The sequence below is a fragment of the Pelobates fuscus genome, chromosome 1 (assembly GCF_036172605.1).
Source record: "Pelobates fuscus isolate aPelFus1 chromosome 1, aPelFus1.pri, whole genome shotgun sequence".
NCBI lineage: Eukaryota > Metazoa > Chordata > Amphibia > Anura > Pelobatidae > Pelobates > Pelobates fuscus.
The window spans coordinates 380,294,837-380,313,153 of NC_086317.1; the positions used below are offsets into that span (position 1 = coordinate 380,294,837).

Consider the following 18,317-nt stretch of genomic DNA (forward strand, 5'->3'; position numbering starts at 1 on the left):
GTCAATCAGCATCTCCTCATAGAGATTAATTGAATCAATGCATCTCTATGAGGAAAGTTCAGTGTCTGCATGCAGAGGGTGGAGACAATGAATGGTAGTGCTGCTTACCCTACAGCACTGCCTAAGGAAGCATCTTTAGTAGCCATCTAAGGAGTGGCCAGTGGAGTTGTCCCTAGGCTGTAATGTAAACACTGCATTTTCTCTTAAAAGACTGTGTTTATAGCAAAAGGCCTGAAGGGAATGATTCTACCCACCAGAACAAATCCAATAAGCTGTAGTTTTTCTGGTGACTATAGTGTCCCTTTAAGTTGTGTTGGTGATTAGTGTCCCTTTAAATTTAGCATATTCAGGTTTTTCGTTTACATTCATGTTGTGTGACTGATCGATTTTAGTATATTTTAATTACCATAAAATAAGTTATTTTTTTTTTTTGTCAATGACCTTCAACCGTTGAAAGTTTGGAGCATTTCTGATTTCAATTAATTAGGAATATTAGGGTATTAAGAAAAGACGTAATAGCAGACCTGTTAAAAGAGAACATTCAGAAAACTCATAATGTGTATTATGACATTTTAACTGTACCAATGGAAATTTTGCGGTATAATTATTTGTCTTGCATTACAGTCATGAACTACAGCCCATGTGCATTTCAATGATTAATCCAAATGCTAAAAATATCAGTGCAAGTGGCATATTTATCAGATGTCCATTATCTTGCTAAGTACTCATGGTGCTTTCATTGCATATCTAAGATGTTTCATTACTGGTTGCACCAGGGAGGTTTTGACCTTTTTTGTTAATTTGAATGCCTGTTGTACACTCTTTGAAAATCACACAGGAAGGGAATAATTATAGCAAGTTATTCTGAATCGGAGGACACAACGTTTTGTTATCCCGGATGCCTTCAGAAATCTTTTCTTTAGAGTTTGAGATAATATATTTAGATTTTATGTTTGCTTATATGTCAGTTTTTCTGTTCTAAACGCTTAGGAGTCTGAACCAATTTTTAGCAGTGATGTGTTTAACTACTGGAATGCCAGTGAGATTTCTACCGAAATGCTTTGAGAAGAATATCATATAAATTCTCCAATGGGTCTTTCATGGACTTTCATTTTAGCCATAATAGCAAAGCTGTAAATTGTTTCTACTGTTTTTTCTTTGAAAATATGCAATTCTCATATTTCTCAACCATTATCATTTTAGTAATAAAGTCCTTTGTTTTTTACAGAGTTGTAGACACATAGAATAGTTCACCGGCAGAGTTACCGTAAATGGATGCTTATGCAGTGGAAGAGTTCATTTAGGCTAGTTATAGACATTGTTATCCTGAGCAGGAAGTAAAATTAAAAAGAAGATACTTGTAAAAACCAAAAGTTGGCAATCCATTCCTCTATTTTTAATTTGTGAAACATTTTTTGGGGGGTCCTGCCCTGTGCCTGAGGAGCTCCATTATGAAGTACTAGACATTAGGTACAAACTGGAAGAACATGGAGACCCATTATTGGGTCTGCCCCAAAAGGTAAAAATCTCTGGACAGGGTAAAGCAGATTGCATTAATCTCCTATCCAAGTCTGTTTCTAACAGATGCATTAATGTAATTAATTACCAGACAGTTTCTTTTTAAAATTCCAAAATTGTTTTTGGCTTTTCCAACTATTTCCTGACAAGAGTGTTTAAGCAGCTTTGGTGAGGATAAAAATAATAAAAAAAAATAAAACTCCCTGTGCTGAATTTTGGTTACAAATGTTATTCCTCTTTTTAAATTGTAGGAACCAGAAGAGTTTGTGCCAGTTGGACAGAGGCGGGCATGGTGTTGGTGTATGTGCTTCGGATTAGCCTTCATGCTGGCTGGAATTGTTTTAGGTGGTGCCTATCTCTATAAATATTTCGTTCAGCAGGTGAGTTGTTATTTTTTTTTTTGTTTGTTTTGTTTAATCCGTTACTGTGATAGTACTTGATAACGGAGAGTTCAAGGCCATTTTTGTTCTTCCCTTCCAGGCTATCTGAACAAATCTCTCCCTCCCTTCCTTGTTTTTAACATGTTCCTTATTATGTTTGGGCAAGCATTGGTCTTTCCTGACTACTAGCATGCATTTTCTCTATTTATAACCATTTTGCTACAAACTAACATTATTCTTTCCAATGCAGCAACTTTATTTGCACGGCTGTAGTGAACCCACCATTACAGAGACACACGTGGAATTGACAGTGTGACATTGAACTCACTCAGCCTTTGAATTCCCATGATAATGCAAATCATTGTTTGCTTTCATAGATGGCGGTGCTGCTTTCCTGCCTGCTACAATTAACCACCATATAATCTTTCAACACATACTTCCTCTTCCCTTGGTTACTCATTATTTTGGGCAGTGGCTTGTCTGCCTGTGTTTTGCCTCTATATATTTTTGTTTCTTTTCTTACCTATTTTGCAGCCCTAAACAGAGTCCAATCTTACTGTGATCTCTCCTTAACGAGACACAGCTGTAACTATGTAGATCAAGAAGGATGTGGTGTAAAATCACCATTATGACAAAATCAGGGTTTTTTGACTGAGTTACAGCTACAAAACTTTGAAGATGCTATTTTAGTTGTGCGTGTGTGTAAATGTAAATAATTTCATTTGGGCAATACTGTTTACCATATTTTCTTTGCTTAGATATTTAGCATTTATCAATAATTCAATTGTACATTACCACGGTAATGGTGTTCCCTCCCCCAAAGGAATTGAATTCTGCAGATCTGAGTATAGGTTTTTACTGAGCAGAAAGTTATCTCTGTCTTGACTTTTTTCAGCTCTATTCACCGGGCAGCCCATATGCACAGCTATTTAATGCGGACTACCAAGATCCATCCGAGGTATGTGTGTTCCGTCCAAATCACACTTTTACTGTTCTGCGTATACCTCTAAGTGATGGAGACACACACTTTAGAGTTTTCTCTTCTTTTCAATGCATATTGCTTCACATAACCGTAGCGAAACATCGAGAGGTTACCATAGATATCAATACTTTAAATAGTGGTTAATGTGCTCCATTTATGTGTGCAAAAGTTTGGAAATGGCATCAATGGGACTTCATCCAATGATCATACAGATCTGAGATTCATGAGATATGAAATCCACCTGACGTGGTTTAGGTGCCCATGACTGCTCCTTACATTGTCCCCTTGATGTTCACATTTGATTCAGTGGGATTGTGTTAGCACTGCAGTACATTCCCAGTAGTCCTATTTAAGGATGTTGTAGTTATATATTCTTTTTTGTAATTGGTTGGTCATAAACAATTATTGTATGTAAAGACCAGCCACATCTTTGGGAAGTTTTGGCAAGATTATCCTCTGCTTCTTGATCTGTAGGATTTGGTTTTAGTAAACTGCAGTATGAGAAAGATTTATAATGTTACAGATATAACAGCAGATCAGTGTTCTAAAAGTGGCACAAATTACCATGGAAACCAGTGGAATCAAGTGCAACATTCAACTTTGTCCCATTTTTTGATTTGCCAAACTTTTCTAAATGTATCATTGTGTCATTCTGCCATCTTCAAAGTGCTGTTTTGGCATAAAGTATATATCTCAATTACTCTGACATAATAACAAGTAAGGATTGACATCAGTCTTTTGTTTAAAGTGACAGGCTTATTTAATCATTTAATCCTTGGCCTTAAAATCAAATACTACATTTCTTCTCAAAATCAAATTCTAATTTCTTCCAGCCATTTTTTTGTTCCGTCTTCATCCATCCAGCCTTTAACATGTGCGCGCACTGTAATTCGTGGTGGGAATTTGACCTTTTTAGGCAAGGTCTTTCTTTTAAAAATAATGACAGGCAGTAGCTTAGTTCCATTAGCCAAACGTGACAGAACAACTGTGAAATGTTTTTTTTCATTTCCTGTGGTTCAGAGTAAAATAGTTTTGTCTCCCAAACTTGCCACAGTTCTGTTGCTTGGAAGTTCAAAGGTCATAGGTGTTTCATCCATATTCCCAATATCTCCCAGGTCATAGTTATGGATCCTTCTTTGTTTTATGATGAATTAATGGAATGACATCACTTTATCATCAAGATCTTTTGGCAACTTCTGTGAAATCTTTGTTCTTTGCCGCAAACATAGGGCAAACCTATTCATGAAGCGGGTACACCATCCTGCTGATGCAACAAAATTTTCAATGCCTGGTGCTTTTAATTTGTCATCTTTAGCCATTTGAAGGGCACGTAAGCGAATTCCCATGCGTGTTACGCAGTAACCATTTTGACGACACTCCATAACCCATTTATGCAATTCAGTCTCTAGAGCCCCATATGAAGTCGTTAAACCACGTCAAGCTTTTTTTGCCTTTGGAATCTTTTCCAAGTCAACTTTCATTTTCCGCCACTCCCTCACTTGTTTTTCGCCAACACAAAATTCCCTACTTGCAATACTGTTTTAATATTGCTTTCTTCTGCTCTTGACACAACCTTGAGCTTGAAACCAGCTTCGTATGACTTGCGTTTTTATTTTGGTCCGGGATTAGAAGTATTGGGATCCATTCCTAACAGGATAAAAAAAAAAAAAAGACTTTGAAAAAGAATGCCAACTATGTTTGCATAGAGCAGCCTGTGTTGGGGCTCATACTATACACGCAGTGTTACTGCATGCGCTGCGTTACGGCCGGCGTGCAGGAGAAAAGAAGAGCAGTGATATCAACAGTCATTGGACCACCCACAGAGGCTGCAGAGGATGAGTGGGAGAGACCGGAGAACACCCGGAGAACCGGTAAGTGGGACCAGTGGCCCCTCCCTCCCTCCTTCTTACCCCCCGACAGACAATAACACATACATACATACAGAGACACACACACATACAGGCACACATACAGACAGACACACACATACATACATACAGAGACACACACATACATACAGACACACACACACATACAAAGACACATACATACAGGCACACACACACAAACAAAGACACATACATACAGACAGACAGATCGACACACACAAGCCATACATACAAAGACACATACAAACAGACAGGCACACTTAATATTAAATATACAGTAGATAATATTTAAGTCACCCTCCTGTTGCCTACCTTTTAGATGCAAAAGGGTGACTCAGGTTGATGGGAGTATGACTCCAATTTCTGAATCCCTGTATAAAATGCAGTGTGTGCATTATTTTTATATATATATATATATATATATATATATATATATATATATATATATATATATATATATACACACACACACACACACACACTCTACATTATATACACACATCTGTATTTTAGGTGCAAGAGGGTGACTCAGACTGATGGGAGTCTGACTCTCTTTTCTGACTCCCTGTATATAATGCAGTGTGTGCATTATATATATATACACACACACACACACTCTGCATTATATACAGAGTGTGTGTGTATATAATGCACACACTCTGCATTAAATACAGGGAGTCAGACTCCCATCATTCTGAGTCACCCTCTTGCACCTAAAATGCAGATGTGTGTATATAATGTAGAGTGTGTGCATTATATACACATACACTCTGCATTATATGCACACACTCTGCATTTTAGGTGCAAGAGGGTGACTCAGATTGATGGGAGTCTGACTCCCTTTTCTGACTCCCTGTATTTAATGCAGTGTGTGTGCATTATATATACACACACACACTCTGCATTAAATACAGGGAGTCAGACTCCCATCAACTGGGCATTTATTTATTTATTTTAATATATAAATATTTAACAGGTTGGTTTTTTTTGTTCCCCCCCCTCCCTACTTCATACTTGGCAAGGGAGGGGGGCTGTCCAGGGGGAGGTGGGCTGTGCAGGGGGATGGCCGGTACTTACTGCAGGTGTAAATCTTGCGGTCTGCTCCCAGTGTAAATCTCGCGGCCCGCGTGTCTCGCAAGATTTACACTGGGAGCTTAACAGAGGAGCCGCGAGGACGTCCAGCTGTAAAGGTAAGTAACAGCTTCTCCGGTCCCCAACATGTCATGGTCTGTATTATGGCAATGTAAGTTGCCTTAATACAGACCTAGACTCGAGTATAAGACGAGGGGGCTTTTTGAGCACAAAAATATGTGCCAAAAAATTTGTCTTATACTCGAGTATATACGGTATCTATATTTGATCAAATATACTTTTAATGGTTTTGGGGGGAGGGAGGGGGATTGGTGTTTGTATTTATTTATTTTTATTCATTGATATCTGAAGGTACGCAGGTACAAATAATACTTTGGAATGCCTCACTTGGTCTCCGGTGTGGAATTCATATCAAGAATGATCTGACGGTTTGTGTTCTCCCTCCACTACACAGCTCTTACAGCCATAATGTTAGCAAAGCATCAGGGGAGATGTAATCCACAACATCTGGAGTGCCAAATGTTGCCTACCGCTGATCTTTACACGAAAACTGCTTCATTTAGAAAAAGTTGCTTTGGTGACTAGTGTCCCTTTAAACGCTGTGAAACTGCAAGCGCCTCTTGTGGCTGTCTGGTTGATGACATCTAGACATAGCAGTGCAATGTTTATATAGCAGACTTAATACTGCAATGTAAACATTGCAGTTTCTCTAAAACTAGGGGACAGTGGCACTGCACCCAGACCACTTCAATGAGACTAAATAGCCTGGGTGCCTATAGTGTCCCTGTAAGCCTAGCTTAATCTGCCGAGGAAAGATGGACTGGTTGCTTTGTACTTCAAGTGACATTTATAGCAACTAGTCCTAATGTAATGTGACAAGGGCTGTGTATTCATTGCCAACTGTGTTCACTTGCCATCTTACAAATTGAGCAAAAATACCAAATAACGTAGCGTGCTTGAACTGCAAAAATTGTGACCTCTTCAAATCATACTATGAAATTGACAACATAAATATACATAGTGCAGACTATCTGATAATACAACATAATATATTGAGGGCTATCTGGGAGAGAACTCACATGTACCAGTGCCCTATCACCCCTGGCTCTGGGTTTATAGTTCTCCACTTAAGAGGGATAGTTCCCACTGCACTATGTATGTCAGGATGAATGTTTACCAACAGTGTATTGATTCAGATCTATATACTTTAAAAAAAATTGTTTTAGTAATGATGCTATGGTATAGAAAAAGGTATGAAGTGAATGGCGCTTCCACAGTAGAATACACAATAAAACACAGTAATGGAGTGAAAAGGTGTTCCCCAACACCCTACAATCAAAGTAATTTGTAATTAGTAATTTTTTATTTTATTACTATGATGCTATGGTATGTCAGCACACAGTCACTTCTGGGTTTCGACAATTCCCGATCACGTTGTACTAGTTGGTCCGTCTCTCAATGACGTCCTCCGTGATGCCTTTTGCCGCCTTCTCTGGCTTCTACTGACCAAAAATAAATATGTATGTATGTATGTATGTATGTATGTATGTATGTATGTATATTACATCTGACTGAATACACTGGTAGGAGACATTCATCCTGACATACTGCTGTGGGAACTATTCCTCTCAAGTGGAGCACTTCAAACCTAGAGCCAGGGATGATAGGGCTCTGGTACATACCCCTCAATATTTTATGTTGTATTAAAGGAGCACTATAGTGCCAGGAAAACAAACCCATTTTCCTGGCACTATAGAATTATTAGGTTCCCACTCCCCCTCCCGCTGGGCTGAAGAGGTTAAAACCCCTTCAGCCACTTACCTTAATCCAGCGCCGGGCTTCACCTGCCAACGTCCGCTCCTGAGTGCAGCCTAATGCGCATGCGCGGCCAGAGCCGCGTGCGCATTCAAATCGCCCATAGGAAAGCATTACTCAATGCTTTCCTATGCTGATCTGAACTCACGCTGTGTGAGTTCAATGTGATTTTCACACTGAGAATCGGCCTCTAGAGGCTGGATTAACCCTGCAATGTATACATAGCGGTTTCTCTGAAACTACTATGTTCTTAGCTGCAGGGTTAAAACTATGGGGACCTGGCACCCAGACCACATCATTTAGCTGAAGTTATCTGGGTGCCTATAGTGGTCCTTTAACAGATAGTCTTCACTATGTATAGTTATGTTGTCCATTTCAGAGTACGACCTGAAGATATCTCATTCGTTGCCATTTAAGCGCGCTACATTATTTGGTATTTTTGTTTTATTGTGTGTCACTTCTGTGTCACTTTGGGTTGAGTGCAGCTAAACTGTGGACGCTCATCACATTTATTTAATTCTTTTCTCAAGCGCTTTCCCTTTTTTTTTTTTTTTTTTTTTTTATGATCTTACAGATTGAGTTCACCAAAATGTTAATATTTATTTTGTCTACTGAGCTTGTATAATTTTAAATCCTTATAAACTTTTGATAAAGACACAACATACAAATGATCAAAACAGACTGAATCTTATTCCCTGCATGATTCTGGAACAATGAGCAATAATTCTATATCTACCAGCGGCTCTGAACTTCCTCATCTATTAAAGAAGAATGCTTGTATCTACAGTAATATTCATTTGGGGAACAAAGAATATCTGAGAGCACGTTTCTAAAATGTGCATGTTTTGTTTTACATACGATACTCCCTGAATTTCTTACCAGCTCATACAATTGAATAATCATTGCCTCACAGACCTAAATCTATTGGCATAGCATATTTATAATACTAAGACTTTTTTACTTACATTTTGTTTTCTGTTATGTCTTCTAAATTACCAAAGTGAAGCCAAGAAGAGCGCTTCATGCTCAGTGGATGCACCTCAAAACATATACCTTATATTGTCTGTTTATTGAGACTAGTCCCAAGATTTGTTGCATTGTAATTCAGACCTCTAGCACACTGCTTGCCGGCTTTGGGAAAAATCTGTTCTAAAGAAATGGGAATATTTCAGGCTCCCAATAGCCAGAAAAAGATGGAGTGGTGGTGGAACTTTTACATTTCACATTTCCTGCAGGTCCTGCAAGCCCCTCTTCTCCTTCCTTAAGATGAACCGCCTGTCCTCCAGTTCCAGCACTGCGAGCAGGAGGGAAGGGGGAGATGCTGGCCTGCTCTGCAGATAGACAGCCACTCTGTGCACTGTAGTGCCGCAGGTGCATGCAATTGGCCATTGGAGGGAAGACAAAAAAATCAGTTGCAGCCACAGCACAATGCGGCCACAGGGCAGGTGGGCCAAAAAGATTTCACTTTTTTGACAAGCTTGCTTTAGAGCACTAGTTGCTATTTTGAACCTTCTCAGTTAAAGGAACACTAAAGGCACCCAGACCACTTGATCTCATTGAAGTGGTCAAGGTGCAGTATACTTGTCCCCTTAGACCTGCAATGTGAAAAAAAAACCATTGCAGTTTCAAAACTTCAATGTTTACAATGCAGGTTTAGGACTGCCTCTAGTGGCTGTTTATCAGCATTTCATTAGGATTACAGTTTGGACTTTGACTCTGCCATTGCAGCATTGTTTTCTTTTTTAGCCATTCTGTTGTAGATTTGCTGGTGAACTTGGGATCAATGTCCTGTTGCATGACCCGATTTCGGCCAAGCTTTAGCCATCAGACAGTTGGCCTTACATTGGACTCTAGAATTCTTTGGTATACTGAGGAGTTCATGGTCGACTCAATGACTGCAAGGTTCCCGGGTCTGCAAAACAAGCCTAAATAATCACACCTCCACTACCGTGCTTGACATTTGGTATGAGGTGTTTGTGCCGATATGCTGCATTTGTTTTTGTTAAATGTGCTGCTCTGCATTATGGCCAAACATCTCCACTTTTATCTTGTCTGTCCAAAGCCGTGCTGCCATTTTCTTTTTAGAGAGAAGAGTCTTTCTCCTGGTAACCTTTCCAAACAAACTATACGTGTTCAGTCTTTTTCAAATTGTACTGTTATGAAATTTAACATTTAACATGCTAGCTGAGGACTGTAGAGTCTGAGTCTGTAATTTCTCTGAGCATTGCACTGTCTGACCTTGGAGTGAATTTGCTGGTATGTCCACTACTGGGAAGATTGACAGCTGTCTGGAATGTTTTCAACTTTTGAATCTTTCACACTCTAGAATGATGGACTTTAAATTGTTTGGAAATAGCCTTATGACTCTTCCCATTTAATGGGCAGCAACAATTGTTTCTCTAAGATTGCTGGTGTCTTTCCTCCTTGGAATTGTGCTAACACACACACCTGACTGCTCCAGACCAGCAAACTGCTAAACTTAATTCCTATGGAAGCAGTAAGGGTGTACATGGCTTTTTCACACATGGCTTTTACATTTTGGCTTGTTCATCTGAGGTTGTATTTATCTAATTGTAAGATCAGCTAAGGAGTAGGGATCGTCCGATTATCGGTTTTAACAATATAATCGGCCGATATTCGGTATTTTCGGCGATACCGATATTGCCGATAAAACCTCCTAGGACCGCCAGTCTCATTACAAGCCCGGCGGTCCTGGGGGGGGGGGGGGGGGGGCGGGCGGGCAGCAAGCAAGCGTTTACTCACCTCCCAGCAGCTCCTCCTGCTCCCTAGTGTAAGTCTCGCGAGACCCGCGGCCATCAGAGCGTTGTACCCATGGCAACGCTCCGCACGGCACCCTGGCCGCGAGACTTACACTGGGGAGCTGGAGGAGCTGCTGGTAGGTGAGTAAACGCTTGCTGCCCGCCTCCCCCACAGCTCAGCCCATGCCACTGGACCACCAGGGATTGCTATATCCCCCCCTCCCTGACCAAGTATGAAACAGGCACTCCATTATATACACATACACTACACTACACACTGTGTATATAATGTAGTGTGTGTATATAATGCAGTGTGTGTATATAATGCAGTGTGTTTATATAATGCACACTACACAAACACACTGCATTATACACACACACTATACAAACACACACACTCTGCATTATATAAACACACTACATTCACTATACACACACTACACAAACACACACACTCTGCATTCATTATATACACACACTACACAAACACACACACTTTGCATTTAGTATATACAGCATTCACTTTACGCACGCTACCCACACACTACACAAACACTCTGCTTTCATTATATACACACTACACTAATACACACTGCATCCACTACACACACTAGACAAACACACACTGCATCCACAACACACACACTACACAAACACAAAGCTCCCCTGTCTAAACACACTGCATCCACTACACGTGACATGTATACTTTGTGCATTTACCTTTAGAAATAGTTTTTATTTTCCAAAATGGTAAATGTACAGAATATCGGCAAATTATATCGGCTATCGGTCTGAAAGTTCACAGAATATCGGTATCGGCTCTAAAAAATCAATATCGGTCGATCCCTACTAAGGAGCAGATGATACTATAAGCAACAGGTCAAAATAAAAAAAAGCAATGAATTGATCAATTGGTATATATTTATGGAAGACTTGAGATTGTGAATTGCCTGTCAGAGACCATAAAAGGGAAACTTTAGGGACATTGCCACCACAGATGACCTGATGTGCCTGTGTGGTAACAGAGCTGCTTACCGAGGATAGATGATATAGCTTGCTTGGGTGGCCACAAAGCTGCCAACTGAGGTCTGTTGTCTTTTCAATGAGCATTAAAATTTTTTTATTTTTTTAAAACCCACTTCTTCATAAAAGCGTGTCAATTAAACTGTTAATCGCTCCTGACTGATTCCTCTTCTGCAACTGTCACTAGTCTAATACTATCCTTACCTTTTTGTGTCATTTTACCCCACTCCCTCTAGCATGTAAGCTCATTGAGCAGGGCCCTCAACCCCTCTGTTCCTGTGTGTCCAACTTGTCTGGTTACAACTACATGTCTGTTCGTCCACCCATTGTAAAGCGCTGCGGAATTTGATGGCGCTATATAAATAACATAATAATAATAAAGCATTGTTACTGAAATGTAACTGGGTTTCTGCAAACAATATCAAATTTGATTTTATTTTAATACAATGTCAGAAATGGTTTGTGTGCACCCCATTTGTTCCCTACCCCCTTGGTCACTAATTTCTTGTAAGGATCCCAGTGTTGGTCTTCTTTTACGCACAGCACACCAGCTGTGTCAGTTGACTTGCACAAGAATTTCAAGTTATTTTGCAAGATTTCTGATACCGTCTTTGACTACATTTTCAGTGCACAAATGGCAAAAGGTGGCGTTAAAATGAAGTAATATGCTTTAGTAATTAGAATTTAATACTGCTTAATCAATATTTTTATTTTCTTCAACATATGTACAAATTTACAGGATTGGAATTCCACTGACTTGTTACTAATCAAATATTTTATTCCCCCCACCCCATTTTACTGACTGGGAATATGTATTTAATAGAACTTATGGATACAGAACAGTCTAATATAATGAAATAACATTCACACTGGCTCTTCTTTGTTTTGTAGCGTGGGGTTTACTACTGTGGCATGAGGTATGATGATGAAATGTCTCTCACTGGGTCATACGCAGACACCCCTGTCCGCTACCACTCATTCCAAGAACGTATCGAGATCCTCGAGGAGGAGGAAGTAGAGTTGATCAGTGTGCCCGTCCCTGAATTTGCCGACAGTGATCCTGCTGACATCGTTCATGACTTTCACAGGGTAAAATCGATTTTTTTTATTTTTTATTGGGTTATTCACTAAATAGTGAATTATAATACATTGACATGGGTACTCTAAGAATAAAATATTATCCTTCAATATGTGCATTTACACAATAGTTTTTGGTACAATTTTAGAATGTTTACCATTGTTCTATATTCATTTTTAAAAAAACCTGTAGTTTAACATTTTTACAAAAAGTAATCACCACATTTTGTTTCAAGCGGTTATGACACAAGTAATTAAACAATTTACTTTGAGGACCCTGTAGGGTCCTCAAGGGAGTTACCTTTTTAGATTGGAATATTTCAAATAACCCCATCTCTGATCTAATGGTCTCAGACATGGTATATGGGATCTCACCATATTTGTTTCTTTATATTATTTGACTTTAAAACCACATATACTCGGTTTCTCTTCTAGTCTTGGCAATACATTATTTACATTTCAAATAGATTGCTGCTTTATCTGTGCCGTACTTGTCTTTTCACTGCGTGTTTCTAAGATTTCTGAATGTATAACTAAATTCCTAAAGTAGCATGACTTTGAAGGGGCTTTGACACGTCTCTATTAATTACATAATTGATTTGAATTGATAATTGAATAAAGTATTTAAATTCACTCACAACATGTAGTATGATTACAGTTAAATGAACACTCTGCAGGTTTTGCTTTTAAGTTAAACTGTTATTGGTCCCTCTAATAAAAAATTTTTAGGGACAACTTTTTCTCATGGGGAGCATGCTTTTTTGCAGCGGGTGGATCTTATTGCTAAACAAATTTATTCACAATCAGTCTTTCAAAAGAATCCCATACGTGGGCAAACTGTAGACATCACAGACAGAGGGGAATAAAATGGAGGTGCCAGGTATAAAGATCTGGCACAAGGAAGAAAAGATAATAAAGGAAAGCGGCAAACATTAAGATAGAAAGGGGCATAAGGAAAGAGACTGAAAAAATATATATAAATAAACTGCGACAGAGCTGCTTTAGGACAATGCAATTGAGGAGGTGAAGTAAATTAAAAATTACTGTTCTCTGTGTGCGCTCTCTATTCTGACTTCCAGCTTGTAAAAATGATTGACATGAAGCTAAGACAGAGGCAATTGTTCGCATGATTAAGAGGTGTGGATTTCTACATTTTAATTTTCACACCTGACATACAGATTTGTTAAATGTAGGGTATGAGTAAACTTATTAAATTAAAACCCCTAGGATGTGGCAGTTCCACTTTAAGACTGTTTGATTATTTCTGACTATTTAACACTAGGCCACCTGTGTCTGCAGTTACTATGTCCAGAAATCATTGAATTGTGACTTGTTTGTCTCCTCCAGAAACTGACTGCTTACCTCGATCTCAATCTCAACAAGTGCTATGTCATTCCTCTGAACACATCAATTGTAATGCCACCTAAGAACTTCTTGGAGCTGCTTGTCAATATAAAGGTAGGATTTATTTGTTTGGAAAGTTCACGGTTGTTCTTCTTTGTCAAGCTTTATTTTTTATGATAGATTTTTTTTAAATGGTGTGCTTTATTTTTTTATGGAATTGATTTATGCAATAGCTCTGTAACCGCAAATCATAGTAATTTTTTGACCAGTTCTTATGAGTGAAAAGAAAGATCTGTAAAGTGGTAAGGGGTTTGTTTTTCTCCTTATAAAATTCCCTATATGAGAGCCTCTAACAAAAAAAGTATATATAATAAAAGTATATCTTGCACTGACAATTTAGATAGAGAACTATACTATTTCCATTAATAAAACTTTATTTTTAACGCTTCATAAAGAATAAGTGATTACTTTGTAATCGGTTGTCCTTGCAACATATTTCCATGCTTTGAAATGACCTATGCACTCAGCGAAGCATATTTGTGAAGTTTGACTGATGGGTAATTAAAAATAAATATATATATATATATATATATATATATATATACACGGTATATATATATTTCTTAAACTGACATGTCTGCCCAAACCATTGCTGTAGAAACATGCTCATTACATTTTGTTCTTTTGTAAACAATTAGACTTTCAGTACATCTTGTGCTATCTTTCATCAGAATAACCATCTCCTGTGTAAACCAATCACTAATTATTCAAATGCAGGTTAAATTGCCGTGTCTTTTCTAAATCTGTTAGTGACGTGCTCTGTTTAATTATAACATTAACCAGGAGTATCTGCAATTGGTATAGATTAATATTATTATAATATATATATATATATATATATATATATATATATATATATATATATATATATATATATATATATATATATATATATATATACACACACTATATATTGTTTTCTCTTTAATGGCTACATTCCAAAATGACAAGAATGTATCTTGCCATGTTACATCAGGCTTACACACATACATCTACAATACTGTAACAAATTGCAAAAGAAGGTTAAGTGGGAGGGGGAGGGGGGACACACAGATAATTTGGGCAAAAAATGTCACACATCTATGTGACATTTCATTAGGCTTATTCTTATATACCATATGTACCACAGAAATAATACTGCTTTCAGACAGTGAGGATTAACCTAGCCTAATGAGCTACCACATATATTAAGAATGCTGTGGAGTACATTTGACCATTATTACTCCCAAATGCTAGTGCTAATGATGTACTTAATAAACAGTGAATTTATGGTTGTATTGAAAATTTGGGCCAAACTAGACTGAAGTGTATTTTCCCTCCCTACTTGGCTGTAACTGTAGATCAAGCATTAAAAAATAATAATCTCTTTATGGTCATTACAGGCTGGAACTTACCTTCCTCAGTCCTATTTGATTCATGAGCAGATGGTGGTAACTGATCGGATTGAAAATGTCAGTCATTTGGGATCCTTTATAAATCGTTTGTGCCGTGACAAGGAAACTTTCAAACTGCAGCGTAGAGACACTATCAGAGGTAAAATAAATAAATAAAAGTAGAAAATACCTTTGGGTATTTGGGCAATGCTTCAAATTTCATGATGGGGATTATTTTCTAACCAAATTGTAACAATACAGGCTTGTATTTTGAGTGTTTTTATTCAGATTTTAGCAGTTTGGACACATCTAGACAAACTGATGGCAAGAGAAATTCTGCCTCGCTTTGACCAGTATTGCATAATTAAGATATTGCCCCAGACTAATCTGTAAGAATTCGGCACATCAGAATTGGGGTCATTTTAGTGGCAAAAAAGCCAAAATGTTTGATGGCCTGATTGCGACCTAAAATAGCCTAGTTACCAGAACTCACTGTTAACTGAATCCAATCCTAATTTCTACATAAATGCTCCAAATGTGCTGCAATAAAGGACACATTAGTAGTTATTAGATGCATGTTACTAATGCCCCACCAGGAAAACAATGCTCAATCCAAATGTGTATGCTGGCTTCTTCCGGAAAACCCTATGCTAGGAATTATGTCCACTTTAGATAAGTACTTGTTAAATCTGTGATAAGATTAAAAAGGAAAGAGAACTCTCTTTGCATGTTTAGTATGCCACATGATTGGGATTAATCCTTGAATTCAAACATAAACGAATCCAAAGTAGGTGGAGGACGGAGAGTACAAAGGCAGTCTATTTCTTTGAAATATAATTGCATTTTGTTTCAAGTCTTCATATTTGTCTTGTATATACAGTGGCGGAACTACAGGGGTCGCAGCTGTGACCAGGCCCGTCACTCCAGGGGGCCCGGCCACCCTGCGACCGAGGGGGGCGGTAGACGTTATGGGGGGGGAAGGTGGCGGTGGAGGAGGGGCCCAGGGCAGTTTTCGCACCGGGGCCACGTGGTTTCTAGTTACGCCTTTGTGTATATAGCTATGATTTTAGAGTTAAAATGTGACTTCCCTGCTTTAAAAGTCCTTCCTATTTTCTGTATACAGCACACTCCTATCAATTTGGAGCACTGATTGGCATTTTTGCTGCAGTGCCAAAGGTTACCCATCTAGTCATACTAAATTGGAAGTACTTGTGAGCAGGTCCCTCATTTACTGCTATTTAATTTACATACTTTTTAAATGTTTTTTTTTTTTTTTTATTCTTGTGGGGTTTTTTGTTTTGTGAAATGATCAAATGCCTATTCCATGGTAAACCTTTAGTAACTTCCTTCCCTTAAAATTCTGTTCTCTTCACAGGAATCCAGAAACGAGAAGCTATGAATTGCCGCAGCATCGTTCACTTTGAGAATAGGTTTGCTGTGAATACGCTCATATGCGATGAATAAAAAAAATCCAATGTGAACTTGTCTATCATTTAAAAGCCGTATTTCCCCCTCCCTTTTGTTGTGTGCAGTAATTTTTTAAGAAAGGGTTTTGTTATTTGTGACCAGCCCTTTTTCATACCATTTTAAAATCTTTCACCTTGTATGATATAAAATAGATTTCCCAACAGAATATTTTTTTTTCTTCTTCCATATTGCTACTATTGTGATATTTCCTTTTTAATATCTGAAATTAGTAATTGAACGAGCAAAGTAGTAATATCCAGCTGCCCATTTAAGGGACACTGTTTAAATGTCACATAGACTCTCATGGCATTTTACCAAACGGCATGTACTTATTCCATGACACTGCTTTATGCCAGCTAAACACAATTACATGTATTCATTTACATGACACAGCCTGTTGCATGTTTCAGTCACATGGAAGAGCTAAATTGCAGATGTTCTCTTTTGTAACCCTACAAATTATATAGAATATTCTATCACCTTTTTAGATGATTGTTGACTGGTTAAGCTATGAGAAATGCTTTCCTTAGGGCTGTTTTTTTATTTTTATTGTAAGAGTGCGATAGTGCGATAAGCAAAGTTATCTTGAATCTGTTTGAGGACTTTTTAGTTAAATGCAGGATTGCGACAGATCTGTTTTGCACCAAACAGTGAATTAAGATAAATGGAAAACCAAATTTGCTTAATCTAGCTCAAAATAACAAAGCTGGCAAAGAAAAAGTTCAAACTCTGTGTATATTTCTTGGTTGTTTTGACCAAATTTTAGCAAATTTCATTTTTCCAATGAGGGACGTGGATAAAGCCGTTTTTTGTATTTTACATAGTCAAAGCAAACACAGCAAGAAGATAATCCAATTCTTTTCATAGAGTTGTACTTCTTATTAAAATCAGTGATGTCTAATGGAAGTACCGGATGAGACCAATATTAGACGCAGGCTGCTTGTTGAGTAGTGCCTGGTGCAGGTTGATAGGTTGAGTTTGAACAGAATTAAAGTATGCAGCGACTTAGATGGGGATAAAAGAATACCATTTTATATTCCAAACTGTTACTGTGTGTTTTCTATTAAATGCACTGGAACTTTTTTTTTGTTTTGTTTTTTCCAAGAAAGCTTGTCCGTAGGGCTTGGCACTTTGTTATTCAGCACTGGCACTGAAAAGGTTCATTTCCACACGTTTTTCATGATTATAGCTGGTTCTTTGTATATACAAGTAAATATATGCATTGGAATATATAAACGCGTCATTTTGCAAGAGCACTCCATGCTCATTAACATGCCATCACATTTGGATTTGCCTTCAACTCGGTTATGATAACCTTGTCTATTGATAATCTTTTCTGTATACTACTTAATCGCAAAGATACTGCAACTTGTTCCTCTTTGTGTTTCATGTTTTATTCTTTTACTTTCTTTTTCTTCTTCTTCATCTGTTCTTCGGTTTTGAATCACTCAAATGCTTTGGTATGCCATTTTAACAATATTTAAAACAGGAGTGGAAATGAAAAGAATTAGATGGTAACATATGTTACTAATTTGTAT

The 18,317-nt window shown here is 38.0% G+C and overlaps 2 protein-coding genes across 3 annotated transcripts in view; one reads left to right on the forward strand and one right to left on the reverse strand.

Annotated features, from left to right (window-relative positions):
• The window catches only part of ITM2B (integral membrane protein 2B), a 61,898-nt gene extending 45,105 nt beyond the window's left edge, over window positions 1-16,793 (forward strand). Inside the window, exons 2-7 of one of the 2 annotated variants that reach the window (XM_063426010.1) lie at window positions 1,770-1,898; window positions 2,794-2,856; window positions 12,350-12,547; window positions 13,883-13,993; window positions 15,322-15,472; window positions 16,688-16,793. In XM_063426010.1, the coding sequence (XP_063282080.1) occupies window positions 1,770-1,898; window positions 2,794-2,856; window positions 12,350-12,547; window positions 13,883-13,993; window positions 15,322-15,472; window positions 16,688-16,776 (741 nt within the window). In that variant the 3' untranslated portion in view covers window positions 16,777-16,793. The remainder of the gene's footprint in view (window positions 1-1,769; window positions 1,899-2,793; window positions 2,857-12,349; window positions 12,548-13,882; window positions 13,994-15,321; window positions 15,473-16,687) is intronic. The other variant, XM_063426011.1, reaches the window with a different exon arrangement.
• LPAR6 (lysophosphatidic acid receptor 6) overlaps window positions 1-18,317 on the reverse strand; it is a 282,034-nt gene that overhangs the window by 75,904 nt on the left and 187,813 nt on the right. The gene's annotated exons all lie outside the window — the stretch shown is intronic.